This window comes from Ciconia boyciana, chromosome 3 (genome assembly GCF_034638445.1).
Source record: "Ciconia boyciana chromosome 3, ASM3463844v1, whole genome shotgun sequence".
NCBI classification, from domain to species: domain Eukaryota; kingdom Metazoa; phylum Chordata; class Aves; order Ciconiiformes; family Ciconiidae; genus Ciconia; species Ciconia boyciana.
This window is the reverse complement of record NC_132936.1, coordinates 23416474-23429216: the sequence shown is the minus strand read 5'-3', so window position 1 is coordinate 23429216 and position 12743 is coordinate 23416474. Positions and strand designations below refer to the sequence as shown.

General features: G+C 38.2%; 1 protein-coding gene across 1 annotated transcript in view; it reads right to left on the bottom strand.

The window, feature by feature from the left end:
• Nucleotides 1–12743, bottom strand: part of DLGAP2 (DLG associated protein 2) — a 479848-nt gene that overhangs the window by 39511 nt on the left and 427594 nt on the right. Inside the window, 1 exon segment of the mRNA XM_072857796.1 lies at nt 10262–10481. Within this exon segment, the coding sequence (XP_072713897.1) occupies nt 10262–10481 (220 nt within the window).

The window sequence follows — 12743 nt, the reverse complement described above, 5'->3', positions numbered from 1 at the left end:
ATGGACTAGTTACAAAGGGTTCTATTTTAGATCAGTTAATTAGCGAGAAATTATAGCCTAACCAGCATCCTGTAGATGGCAAGGCAAAGTGCTGACAGCTGTTTTGCTCTTCTAAACAGTTCCTATGTGCCTCTAAAATACTGAAGTTGCATTAAAAAACACCATCTCAGTTTTTTGGTTGCAGGAAGGAAAAATGTACTTTTAACTATACTCTATTTCATTTACAGAATGTACGTGCAGCTTTTCAGGAATACAGATTGCATTTGTCACATCATCAAACCAGTAAGAGACAAAGAGAAAAAAGAGCTCCAAAAGCTAAGAGTCACTCTTACTGGGCTACTCTTTTCACATTGAAATAAAATAGAAAATTTGAAAACGTTTTTCAGTAGAATCAAACCAATATTGCTGTAATTCGGTACTTAAAAAAAAATCTCTCCTTGACCTCCCACATACCCTTATCACTCAAGTCAAATAACTTCCATCAGCCTCCTAAACCCACTCACAGACATATTATGTAGGCTTATCATTGGTTTTGTTTGTATATTTTCTATTCTTGTTCTTACAGTAGCTATGTGCAGCTTGTGATTTTCTTTAACTTACGGTAAGAAATTCCAGACTAAATAGGATCAGAAAAACAGTTTGCTCAATTAATCTTAAGGAAGTGTTGCACAATGGAATAATTTTAACAGTGTATTATGATAATGGTCCTACATTACATAATTTAAATGATTGCCAAGTATTTTAATTAAAGATAATTTGATACCTTTGAATCATCTTTTTAATCCACAGAGAGCTACAAGTCTGGACACAATTTCAGAGTGCACTTTTGAGACTGATAACAATACAGGCAATAGCCAAATCAAGAAATCATTTTATCCAAGATGCAGGTGGAATCAGTAATAGTGTCAAAACCTGTCAAAACCAGTGCTCAGAAAGCTACTTGCAGGCTGCCAGCCCAGTATTTTGGTGCGGCAAATGATGCTGGTGGGTTTGAGCTCTAAAACCTGTAAATCAGAGCATGGCGCTCTCAGAGTTATCCTTGTTTTTAGTGGGACAAGGTATTAATCTTTAGTTTCATCCTATAATGCAATTTGAATAGGCCCGACTTTTACCTCAGATTTACAAAAGTTAGCTAGCTGTATTATGCCATCATTGTAGACTACTTTTATAGGCAACAGAGAGAAATAGGGACGTCCAGAGGACAACTTCTTTCATAACAGATACCAATCCTAAAGGAGATAAATCACATTTCATTGACTATAATAGGACATTAATGTGACTGCCTTTGACAGCTACATTTTAGATATACTTATTAGGTGAGATGAATTTTTATGACTGAAATTTTATGTTTTTTTCAGTTGGGGGAAGAAGACAAAGAGTGGAAATATATGTATTTTTCTGGACACAGAACTATCCCAAAAGGTTCATTTGTATTTAATACAACAAAAAAGAAATGCATATAAAAATCATGACTCATTGATATATCCTTGATATTCTGTTCTCAGTCTCAGAAAGCGAAGTGATAGGTTACTCACTTCAGACTCAGCATCTTCCTTAAACCTGTTTGGATATCCTCTAGTTGCCTTTGAGGAGTAGTAATGAGCTGCTTGGATTGCTCTGATATTTGTGGTTTCCAGTGTGTATATTTTAATGGACTATATACTGAGACTAAACCTTGGCCTTATGGTGAGTACAGAGTTTGTTGGTAAGTATCAGGGTGCTATTAGGTGAGCGTGAGACACATCAGTGTAGAGAGGGACTCTCTGTTGGTGCACAATAGGATCCATACACTGTATCCAGTCTGAGTCAAACTCACCTAAACATAGGTATCATCTAATACCTTTTTAGAGGTCCTAGGCCCTTCTACCTAGCCTAAAGCTGCTTGTCCAGGAGCATGCAATTCTCTTGTAGGTCCCATGTGGATGTCTCAAATGGTACCAGCCAATTATCTTTGAACAGAATTTGAGTTTATTGTCATGGGAACTTAGACAACTAGTTTGCACAAAAGCATCTATTTTTAGATGACTTGATCTGGAGGCAAATCCCACACCATTCAACTGACCTGTCTGGCCAAAATCTAATTCTGTCTGGTTATGCCCTAGGAATGTCACCAATTTTAGTATTTTTATTTTCTCTGATCCTCTGGAAAAAGTCTTTCAAGTAATGTTTTAAATATCAGGTTTACCAGTTGCCCTTCTAGAGTAGATCTGAGTCTGAATAAAATTCCTGACAGAAATGGAGACTTAAGTACAAGCTTATCTTGATGAAACTCCATTTCAGGGAAGTGAAAATAGAGGATGGGAGTTGCTGGGAGTATGGCAGAGATGTGCAAGCATCCCAAGAGGTTTTTTATATTAACAAAAGAGAGAATTTGCTGGGAGTAAAACTAAAGGTAACTATAAAAGGTTTTCTCTTACTTCTGCGCCTCTCCACTCATATAGATACAACTTTATTTAAATAATGAAGAACTTGCTTTGCCTATACCTTCAGATGCCTCTGTTATTGGGAAGGATTTGGGTGGCAGCTGCCCACTAGCATTCTGTACTCCTGGAAAAGGCAACTTTGCAAGTTAAAAATAATGTCCCTTAGGAGAAATACATTTGTAAGAGGCAAGCATTAATCAAAATGTCCTTGCCATGAGGCAGAACAGGAGCAAGAGCACCTGAACTTGCCTCCCTAAATGCCTGATAATACATTTTTTGAAAGAGCTTTACTATCCAATGTACATTCTAGAAGGGGAAGGGTCCCTATGGAAGTGAGACGTGACCTGCCGTAAAGGAGTTTATTGTTATTTTGAAGTGCAGAGTGCAGCTCTCTTTCTTCACACATATCCTCTATTGGCCCCTGTGCCTTTGCTAGGACCCACAGGAGAGGAATTCCCCTGTGGCTGCGCACACAGTTTTTTGGAAGAATTTTTATATTGTGAAGAGCTAGAGCAGAACATGGCTCACACCCTTGTTGTACTGAAAGCGTAACAAAGTTAAGGGTCAGTTTGTCAGCAGGCAAAACTGGGTCAGCTTCAAGAGAGTTACGCTTAGGTACATTAACTGATGGGCTGAGGCCCTGATGGATGAAATATTACATGTGAGCTAGTAAAAATTAGTGTCAGAATGCAATCAAAATGATGTCTCTATACCCAGAACAGCAAGCGTTGCAGTTCCAGTGCACACATCATTATAGCTCCTGACATACATGTCTTCAACAAAAACCAGGACTGAATATATGCAGAGCTTCTGAGAAGACTCCTTAGAGTTTTTTTTTTCCATTCACTGAGGAACACAGAAGGAGAAACACGGGCAGGAGAGGGGTCCTGGCTTCTTTTTCACTACAAGTACAAGGAAGCACTATGAACTGGTGCTTCCAGGCTCACCTGCCCTGCAAGCTTCCCACAGCTGCACAGACCCACCTGAGAACAAAACCCTCGGGCAACCTTAAGCTAAATAGCTGGGCTGAGATTTACCTCTGCAACTGTTAGCTTCTATCATGTCAGGAAGGCTTCAAACACCTGAGCAGTCAATCACCTTCCTTGCGTAAATTTTTTCTTTCTTATACATTCTTTTTTTTTTTTTTTACTTTTTCTTCCTTATAATATGATACAGAAAATGAAGCTGAGAAAACTCTGTGAAAACTGATCCCGCAGAACAGCTTTGAAGCCAAATTCTGCCTGGGAAGGAAGCATGGGTGTCCCTTTTAATAAAAAAAGAACCAGCTGTCTGGCAAATCTAATAGGTTACGGAGGAATTATGTCAAGCACAGAACATCAGGAGCAAGGGAGAAACACTCATTACACGTTTTTTAAACTAACCATAGATAGAAGGCAGCGACTTCATTTTTTATCTTTGCCTCTGCAGATAATCTGTACCAAGGAGAGTGAGAATTATGAAAAGCTCCTGGCTACTGCTCCAACAGTTTTCATGCCTCATCAGCCTGAAGAGTCCAGGCAGCCAGGCAGCCTCATTTACCGCAGCCTTACTCCATCTCAGGGAATCCCAGACTTATGAACAGTTGCAGTGGCCCCTTGGCCATCCTCTGTTGAACTCCTCGAACCAAAGGGCTTGTGTCACCTTCATTCCAGTGATTCCCTGGGCCACTTCCACCACGTAGAGCTGCTATTAGCTTCCACCACGTAGAGCAGTGTCAGCATAGCAGCAGAACTTCAATATATAAAAGAGAATTAAAGACTAACTATTCCCCCCAGATATACCTAGAGCAATGAAAATGATGTGTGCGTATCCAAGTGTAGAACTGGGCTCATCGTTTGTTAGTATAAGATTTATTGTCACAGTATAGGCACACAAGTTGGCATAGTATCAAAGTATTAACTCAGGATCCCTAAGTGCTCCCACAGATATATGGTATGTTTCCTGCAGAGAATTACAGTGCCAGATAATTCCATGGAGCCCCAACAGTAATTAAACAAAGTCAATAGGCAAATTATAATTGAGAAAGCAGCCTTCTATATCTTATTTGGACTTAAGGTTTTGTGGTTTTAAACATACTTGTTGTGGATACCACTGCTAGCTATTACTTAGCAATGGATACCAGTAAAAACCTCTAAGATTCAGCATTTATTTCTATAGAGGGAACAGAAATTGTGGAGATGTTACTTCATGCATATGTTTTCCCCCATTTGGTTGGGTTTTCCTAGCCATAGTGCATTGGATTAATAAGATCCAAGCAGCCACCTGGATGAAGTATCACACTCTTGAGAAAGTAAAAGAAAATCACACATTTATTGATCATAAAACATTTTTCTTTTAGGAACTGAGGAGCGTGGTTTTCCAGTTTTTATATTTATATACATTTATGAAATCCCCTCTGAGCCTTCTCATCTCCAGGCTGCACAGTCTCAGCTCTCTTATCCTTTCCTCCTGGGAGAGATGCTCGAGACCCTTTGTCTTCTTAGTGACCCTTCACTGAACTCCACTAGCTCCATATGCAGTGGCACCATGACTTAAACTTTTGCCTGCCCTTGGTATCTTCATATCTTTGAGAAAAAAAAACAAACAAAAATCCCAAAGAATAACTGCTGTCATTAGTGTCCAGATAGCAACCAGAGAATCAGTCCTTTTGGGCTCTGCAGGGGTAGCTGTGCTATGGAACAGTACAACTTCCTGATGAAATATCATATTCTCATGCCTTTATGTTTGTAGGTACATGACCATGCAATCTGTTTACTGGCAATGAGAGTTTTGTGGCTGAATATCAAATACTCTCTAAAAATTCACCCTATGTAGCCCCTTATTTCAAAGATGGAAAGCTGAAAATAGCTTTAAGCCAGCAGAAGGGAAACCTGCAATTCCTCAGGCATTCTGAGTAATCGTATGGGCTGTAATTGAAAACTCCCTCATGCAATGTGACCTTGTTTGAATTAATTGGTTTTGGAATTAGTGCTCAATAGTTCAGTAAATGTGGAATTCTCTAAAGTTTACTCATTGCCAAGCAGAGTCCTACTGGTTGAGAAAAGTAAAATGGGCAAAAGACAGTTCCTACATCTGATCTTTTTCAGTGGACTCTTTAGTAAGCACGAATTTAGTAGAGCTACCTACTGTGAATTAGATAAAAGAAGGTGCATGTACAACTGATCTGACAGGTTTGCATTATGCTACGTTTTCTAGATAAATTAAGTAGTTGTAATGCAGTGTACTGGCCCCTTAAGGCTAGTAACTATATCCCTTGAAATCAGCAGTGCTTCATGTTGAGTTTCTCTCAAGATCAGCTGGAAATCCCTGAAGCAGGAGAAGTGATCTTGGACTGACACTTAACATAGGACAGAAAGCCAGGATGCCTTTATGTACCGTGACCCAGTCCCCATTGTGCTGAAGTCCATAGCTAGGTGTATTTTTTTATCATTAATCCATTCATCAAAAAACACAGTTATAGCCAAATAACTTGGATTAAAAGAAATCATGAAGTAGTTTTAAGAAACTGAAGATGATGCTCCCTTTTATTCATCAGCCTAAAAGCTGAAGAACTTAACTGAGGCCACTCAGTCAGTGCTTGTTGCTGGAGAAGGATTTCCTACCTCTGACTGGAGTGCTTCAGTTCCTCCTTATAGGATATTTAGTTTTTTCCGCTTTATCTGTTTCAATTTGCATATAAAAGCAATATTCACCGAGCACATATCCCACTGATGGGTGAGTGTCCTGAGCAGCAGGCTAGAGCGGCAGTGTCTCTTTCAATAAAGGTGAAAGTGTTTTATACAACGTATAATAATGCCATCAGGAGAAACTGAGTGTGCCCCCCACATCTGAACACATGATAACCTGGTGTTCAGGATATCCTGCATGGCCAAAGGTGCAAATACCAAATCACTCTCCGTCTCAGAGGAGGGATTTTAACATGTTCTTCTGCTTCACAACAGCCCATCCTAACTGCTACCTCCAGTATCATTGCAACTCGGTAAGTATTTCTGCATTCACAGTAATATCAGACAACATCAGCAGGAAAAATGATGAGGAAACATCCTGAAATATTCTATAACATATGGAGTAAGTCATATACAGGACTCTCTCCACAAACAGGACATGTAACAAAAATAAGTTGACCTTCTCAGGCAAATGGGAAACAACTGGAGACCAGTTAACATCTTCCAGACTTCCTCGTTGGTTATGTTTTCGTAGTACAATCCAGTGTTGTACCTGGGTCTTTGAATTATTTTTCAGTAAGACAGCCCGGGTATTGCAGGTGGGATAACATGGCACTGCGGCACTGCTCCGAGCCTAGAGCACTCTGTTTCCCAACAGGACTATACGGCCAGGGCCCACTACGCGCTGAGCTGCTGGTGACACAGCTCCGGTACCTCGGGGAGCTTGCGTACCTCCCCGCAGCACCCTGCTACACTAGCCGGGCGTTACCAGGAAGGAGCCTTCCAGGCTGACAGCATAGCGTATATACGTGCAGATATACTTAGACAATAGGGAACCAAGCTGGAAAAGTGACCCAGATTTTATGCACTCTTCCTGAAAAGTGAAGCGTTGCTTGCAAGAGTAGCAAAGATGTAAGGCGGTAGTAGTTAGGATGACTACTGCACTCTGTGACTTCCCATTTAGGAAATTACATGTTGTCTGTGATGGAGGGACAAGGTGGGAGGCAGCAGCAGCTGGAGCTGTATTTTCTCAGCTGTGCATCTGACAGCTGCAACTGGATACAGTTCAGAGACAGAAAGCATATGCTGTCATTCAGGGTTTTTAACATGAAGTATTTTTTTACTGGGTTCATTATCTCTTTACAAAATGAAACGGGATGGCTAGAAATGCCCGTTAGATAGAATCACAATGAAATATGAGTCTCAGCAAGGGTCACACAGAGTCCAGGTCTAGCTTACGGTGTGCCAGCAGTGCTGGCTGCCTCCTCTGCATTGTCACTTCTCTCGTTCATTTACACCTGGGGCAACAGGATGTAAATGTCTTGTCTTGTCTTTTCTTGTCTTGTCTTTGTCTTGTCTATGTCTTGTCTTGTCTTTTCAGAGTCTCCATCAGAGGTGGAGAAGTCTGGTTCCACAAATAATTAGACTACATGGGTCCGTGCAAAAGTTATGTGTTCATTAGTACCATAGATATTACCAATGAACCATTTGGCTTTCTCTGTAAAGTTGTATACATTTAAGAAGAGCTAGTTACTGGTAGTTCCTTTCCCATCCATTAGAAAACCCTGTTAACAGAGTCCATTAATAATGTCCCACATAACAGTCATTATAGGTGCAACCTTCCTACCTTCTGAAAGCTGTTAATGCATCTAGGGACATTTTAGGAAACTGCATGCTGTAAATATATATTCCATACTTTTGTAATTGATTTCATAGATCAAATATTACATTTTCTATTTTAGATTTACATTTTTAGTTACATGAATTAATTTTTAGCTAAGAAGCCTGTGTGTTATGATTTAATTGCTTTACATCATCGATAAGAGGCAGTCATGACCTATATCACTAAAATTTCAAGTAATAATTAAATTGCAATGCCTGTTAATTTTCTAAGAAATTGCTTTAGTTTCTTTGCCAAGAAGAGTTTGTTACATCAGAAGCAAAAAAGGGATTAATGTAATGTAATTTTCCTAAGAATTCAAAAGACTGAATTGGAACTGAAGGCTGATGTGAAACTTCGACCTTTTTGACATTTATTTGAATGAAGCCCGTATAAATGTCAAATATCTGCCAACACCATTTTCACATTTCAGGCAACTGCTTCTTTTACAATTTTCATAGAAGGCTGGAGAAGTAAGATTTTTTTTAAAATTATAGTAATGATAGAAAATGAACCATCTCCCTCCAAAGTGACAGGGGCTGAAGAGAGAAATATGGAAGAGTTACCCCTAGGGTTTTAAAAACGAGAACTTATTTGGCAACTGAAGTTTTCAATTAATAGTGAATTACATAATCCTTACTCTTCTTGTAAATCAGATAAATATTTCTAATTTGAATATTTATCTTACATAGAAACTGAGGACAAACTTGCTCAGTGGTACAGAGATAATATTTTGAATACAGAACCACACTCAGAACTGTAGACAGTCCATAGACTTGGAAAAAGTTTTGGCTCAGGAAAACATCTCACATCATCTTTTTTCTCCATAATGTCAATATCACCTCACCACAACAAAGCAGAAAGATTACATATTTGGGCAAGAAAATCTATCTGATAAATCGTTTCCGAGATGAGGGAGAAGCCATGTGTGAAAAGAAGGTTAAAGTTTTCAAAACCACATTATTTGGCCGGCAGACTGCTAATCAATGCAAAACATATTTCGTAAGTATGAAAACACTGGGAGGCAAACATATTTACTGCCTAATATGGTTATTTCCCCAAACATATTCTATTATTCAGCTTTGTTGCACTAGAGAAAATAAATTCCTTTCAGTGAGAATTTTGGGCTTATCTAGCATATAAACTCAAGGCAGCTTAGGTTAAAACCAATCAACTTGGTAACCAAAGTAATTCTGAAAGTGTTCCAATTCAGTACCTGGAGTCAGACAGTAAAATAGATATTTAGTTGTGTCTTTTGCCATGGAAGGTTTCTTCATAATAATCACACAGTACTATATGACAAAGATGAAAATTAGTCTCTGGGGTAACAATAAAATCTCATTTTATATCATGATAGCATCTCTATTAAACAAAGGACAGAAACATCCCTAGAGGTGGCACTGTAAGCCACAACTTCTGGTTTTAAACAGTTATGTATAGCAATTAAAATACTATGCTTAAGATAAAATAATATTTTATGCTACTTCTGGAATGCAAATTTATGTTATTCAACCTCAGCTTACTTCCTTTCTAAGCTCCCACTGTTCTGTTATACAACAGATGTGTCAAGCAAATAATTTAAAAAGTATTTTTGCATAATACATTCTGAGGTCTGTTTTTACCTTTTGTAGATGGGTAGCCTGCACTGCAATTTAATAGTATGTGGCAAGGACAATATCATAATTTGGAACTGACGTTAACATATTTGGAAACATAAAAGTGAATTTGGATCACTTAACAAAGAATACGTATTTGTTATAGATTTCATTTTAATTATTTAACTGCTATCTGTGCAATCTTTTCTCTACCAATAATAAATGCTAATATTCTAAAATGAATAAAGCCATAATCTTTGCTAGGCAACTAATAGGAGAGAAAAAAGTTGCTAGAAGAATGTTAAAAGATCCTAAAAGTGAATGGTATAACAATGAATGCTAATGGTTACTGATGAGTAATAGCAGATGTGTGAAGCTTGCCATAATGTTTATGATTCAGTGTATTGATACCACTGGTTACACCTTTTCTAAAAGTAAGTAATTAATTCTCTGTCAAGGTAATTGCCTGTAAGTGTTTAGACCAAATATTTAAAATCTTGCTTCTCTTTTTCTTTTGGTACTTTAAGGACCTAAATTAAACTCAGTGCAACTGATCACATTTAGAAGATCAATTACTTGATAAATAAAAATACATAAATATTTAACAACATCTAAATGATACCACTTGCATTTGCATTTTTATGTTTGCACCTGGATAACTGTATGTGTAGGAAATGGAGGTCAAATAAAGGCTATGCTGAAGTCCAGGTCCATTATATTCTGCTTGCAGGATTCTCCTCAGGAGGAGCTTATTCCAAGCTGTAGCCACAATGGTACAGTATTACAAACCTAAGAATACTGGTATCAAATGTTATCACTACACAGGGAAATTGTTCCAGTGTCAAACTTCCTTTTACAAAACAAGATGACATATTTTTACATGCGGAACAGTGGAAGGGTCATCGTAGATTTGCTTACCTGTGGTTGACCTGATAGTTGAGGTGATGTTGGAAGATGCCATCGCAGGTATACATTCATCATCTTGGGAATAGCCTGCCTGAATGGCACGCAAGTAACTGTGGCTTCTTGTTCGGAAACATCCAGGGAGGTCAAGGGCATCCATTGCCTGAGCTTCAACTTCACTAAACACTGATTCACACACCGATTCAAATTGCCCATTAACCTCTGCTTCACTCATCTGAATAAACAACAACAATGCATTTGATTTTTGACTTGCTTTTTTGTGATCATCACGGCCTCAACATCTCAAATGGACACCTGTACATTGATGAAGAACTGTTTTAGCAAATAGTTAAAATGTAGTAATCCCTTCTGATCACATTCACATTTTTTTAACTTACATTAGCTGTTTACATGTATATAGTAAGTACATCACACATGCCATACAATTAATTTTACATTTAATATCTTTTGGCATATTCAGAGGATTGCAAATACATGATTTAATGGCAACCAACAAGATCACTCTGTGCTGATAGAAATCCATGTTCTGCCAGGATAGGAGAACAGAAATCAGCTATACTAATATTAGCCCTCAAAAGGTGAGGGTGGATTGTCTGCGCTCCTCACTTCTCAGCAAAGTTACTCCTCATGTGGACATTTAGCCTGTGTGGCAGGTTGTTATCTTCCTCTCACTATAAAGGGGCTCAAGAAAGTATCTCATACTTGAAGACGTGTAAGTGCAGAGGAGGTGATGCTTCTGAAAAGTTTGAGAAATATTGCATGTAGAGTAGTGTCCAGTGAAGCATGTGAAAGAATAACCACTGTCTGAAATAGAGTGAAAAGTGGTCAGATGAGAAAGTAATGCTTGGACCTTTAGCTGAGAAGGGCCCTAAACCAAACTCATTCCCTGGTTAACTGGGTTGGCCATTCAACTACCTGGAAAAACAAGATGCAGCCACTACTGCTGCCTTTTCTTCAGCAGCATTATTTTGAGACTGATACTTCTGCCACCAGGTGTGCTGAGGAACCCTGCCTGTAAGAGCACCCTAGATATGCCTACCTGCATCACCTACCAGGTTGGCCCCTTGGGGGATTTCAGCACCACTCTCCAGTTCCCCGCATGGCTTGGGCAGCAGCCAGCATCTACCTGCTGACCCTGCCCTGCAGGTTGGGCATGATGCAAAGCTGTACATTTTTAGGTAGCTTTCATGATAAACAGGGTTTAGGCAGGCTGGCCAGGCTTAGGGAACCTCTCAGTAGGGACCTGTGTATTGAAGTTTTGAAGATGAGTGCCTAAATTCTACCTAGATCTTTTTTAACAGGTTCTCTGAAGTCAGCCCTATCTACCTGTAAATGTACCTGAATAATTCAAAATTATGTTTATGCAAAATCAGATAGGAAGTTAACACTGGACAGACAAACACATGACCTCCTGATAATAATTTTTTTAAAAAGAGAGTGCTAGAAATCAGAATCAGTATAAATACCAAGTTAAATTCATAGCGTCACTAAACAGCACATCCAGTTGATATTACTTTTTCTATATGGCAGCTAAGTACATTTTTCATTACTGCTGTTCCTAGTACATTATTCATTATGGAAACAGAGTGAGTGCAAATGTTTCAAATGTTTTAGGATTTTGATTAAGTAAATGGAAATTTCATACAGAACTTCTGATGATAATGAATAACTGATATTTTAATTTCATGTAAGACATTTTGGCTACTAAATCTCTTCTGAAAGGAATTACATTAACCTTCATAAAATTTGCTTCTAATAAAGTTAAGTAGACTAATGCAATCTCAAAAAGAGTAAAAAAAAAATCTTACTCTGAAATATTTTGCATACACCATTGATCAGGAAATTTATGGTAATGTAGTCCACAAACACTTTAAGTCCTAACCACTTCTTTCAAACTAAGGTCATTGACAATAGAAAAATAAAAATTTTAAAGCTTAAATTAAAAATAAAAATGATGGAACCCAGCATCTTTCTTGACGCTACACTTGGTCAAGAGTCAAAAAGGAAGGATCTCACAAAAAAAGTCATTAAAAATACCACAAATCATACAAACTGCTATTATGTAGACAGGACAAGAAGGTGATGGTGTCATGGAAAAAGAACAGGAAACAGCAAAGATTCAGAACTTGTTATTTTAATACATTTACTTTTTGTAGTATCTATTAAATGCATTTATTACTGGTCTGGAAACAGGTAGACTGTGAGGTAGGAAGTGTGTTGTTGACACAAAATTACACAGATTAGTGAAAACTGAAAAAGAAAGTAAGGAACTATACCCAGCAGGTTTATTTAATCTGGCCAATTGAGCAATCTACCTGCAAATGAAATCTATTTTGGACAACTTTCCAGGTAATGCACATTGAAATGAAGAATTTTAACCACTGCTGAAACCAATTAGTCGTTATGGACAGCTCAGTGAACATCTCTCTGCACAGACATGGTCAAAGAGGCAGAAGATGTTAGAATAGTTCTATAT